The sequence below is a fragment of the Pediculus humanus genome, genomic scaffold (assembly GCF_000006295.1).
Source record: "Pediculus humanus corporis 1103172107499 genomic scaffold, whole genome shotgun sequence".
Taxonomy (NCBI): domain Eukaryota; kingdom Metazoa; phylum Arthropoda; class Insecta; order Psocodea; family Pediculidae; genus Pediculus; species Pediculus humanus.
The window spans coordinates 1-2389 of NW_002987115.1; the positions used below are offsets into that span (position 1 = coordinate 1).

Genomic DNA, 2389 nt, shown 5'->3' on the forward strand with positions numbered 1-2389 from the left:
AACAAGTTCCATCCGTTGTAGAAGTTGAAGTTGGTGATTCCGACGATGAAGATTCAACCTTTTTTCCAGCTTATTTTAGACCGTTGTTTTTCAATCCGTTCAGTTTTATGAACTTTGGATTTTCCGGTAATTTTCTTTTATAAAAATAACATGATACTTGTTTAAAATGTGACGGTGAAAGTCCTTTATTGACGTTTATATTTTTTTTTTTTTTTTTTTTTTAGATTTCTTCTCTAAACCATCTTGGATGGAAAGTCTTGTACCAAAAGGAATTCCAGATAGCGCCGTTAAAAATTCAACATCTACTACAAAAGTAAGTAGTATATCCCCTCCTGTAAACGTCATCCTCAACTCAAAGTCAAGGTTTCCTTTTAATTAACGCTAATTTATTTTTTTTTTCATCATGTATCCACCAATCGGAGAACGTATAATAAAATATTAATTGATTCACTCTTGCAAATCTTTTAAAACGTTTTTTTTTGGGTCGCAAATTACTCGAACGAAACAAACAAATTACATTTATAAAAGAATATGATGATAATGATGATGATCATTTATAATTTTCAGGTTGTCGACGGACACAAAATCACAGTAAACGATACGATTTACGAAAACGAAAAGAACGGAGCCGTTTACAGATTTCAAGTTGTTGAAATTTTACCTGCTGACAGTCAGGAAACCGGAGAAAAAGGATCCGATGATGAAAAACCAGACAAATCATCATCATCATCGTCGTCGGAAGAAAAAGATGTTCAAACTGTGACGAAATCGACTGAAGACTTGGATGTCAAAATAAATACAACGGAAGATGGGGAAGAAGGCGTTGTTAAACCTGATCAAAATTCTCACGATAACGAAATACGCAGAGAAGAGGTGAGCTCACCTGAAAACAGAGATGTTCTGTTAGCCTGATACAATTTTCCTTTTCTTATAAATAATGCCAAAAAAAAAATAAATAAATAAATAAATATTCTTAGGTTTGCGTGTAGAAATACAATACAAAATTTTTAACACAGAAACGCACAAATATTTAATAAAAAAATAATAATAATAATAATCGTATAGTTTTATATTTAAAGTGAGGCACATTTTACCCTTGCTTATTATTATTATTATTATTATTATTATTATTATTTAAAAGCTAAACCAAAAGTTTATCTATATATATATCAGGAGTAAACAAAATGAAAATAAAGGATAGTTAATAAATTTTTTTTTTTTTTATTTTTAAATTAACGTGGGGGTTAAATTTGTAATGAAAAAAATACTGACCTAGATAAACAAAAATTATTATTATTATTATTATTATTTTTTTTTTAAAAATTTAAAGCCCACGATAATATTTTGTGATATGATAAGTAGAAAGAGAGAGAGAGAGAGAGAGAGAAAAAAAAAAGAAAAACTTCCTTTTTTCATTTTTCCTCCTTAGGTTGTAAGAAATTTATTATTATTATTATTATTATTATTTTTTATTTGTAATCTCATTAATATTTAATATTATTATTATTATTATTAATAATTTTAAAAAAAATGTAGAAGAAAACGTATAAAAAAAAAAAAAAAAACAAATTATTTATTTATAAAAAAAAAAAAAAATTTTATGTGGAATTTTATATTTTTGATAATTTTTGACGAATTTCGATAATAAATAAATAAATAAATAAATAATAATAATAATTTTTTTTAACATTAACTTTCGATAGCCTTTTTTTTATTTTAATATTTTTTAAAGGGGAATTTTAGTTTTTTTATTACTGAAAGAGAGAGAGAGAGAGAGAGAGAGAGAGAGAAAAGAAAAACTTAAAATTACTAACTGCTGTAAAAAAATAAAAAATAATAATAATAAAACCCGTCCTCTAATTTAAAATTGTAATTTTGTAAAAAAAAAAAAAAAATAAATAAATAAAAATTGTTTAATTTCAAATAAAAATTTCATTTAAATTAAAAAATTTTATTTTTAGTACCTCTTTATTTATTATTTATATGCCTTATGACAAAGTCTTTCATCGACTCCTGTTCCTATTATTAAATTATGCGAGTAACCAAATTATTAACCGATTAACCGGAAATTTGAAAAAAGTTATGCGGGTTTGCACCTCCTTGAGTTATGAATTTTCTACGGACAATTTTTTTTTTTTTTTTTTAACAATATGCTTTTCTATGTCTTCTTTTTTCATTAACCTGTTAATAACACATAAATTTAATTATAAATACATATTTTTGATAACTTAAGGGCATTGATTATTTTAATTGCTAAATTTTAAAGACTTCAGGTGTAAATAAATAAAAAAAAAAAATTTCAAACAAATGAAAAATGAAAAAAGGAAGAAGGTCGACTTAGGAAATGCAAAAAAAAAAAAAAAAAAAAAAATTGAAGGTCGCGATCGAC

At 24.6% G+C, this 2389-nt stretch overlaps 1 protein-coding gene across 1 annotated transcript; it reads left to right on the plus strand.

Moving 5' to 3' along the window:
• Positions 1 to 247: 247 nt before the first annotated feature.
• Positions 248 to 912, plus strand: Phum_PHUM153150 (uncharacterized protein; the record flags this gene model as incomplete). Its single annotated transcript, XM_002424748.1, has 2 exons — positions 248 to 313; positions 568 to 912. 2 exons carry the CDS (start codon positions 248 to 250, stop codon positions 910 to 912), a joined length of 411 nt encoding a protein of 136 aa, XP_002424793.1.
• Positions 913 to 2389: the final 1477 nt, after the last annotated feature.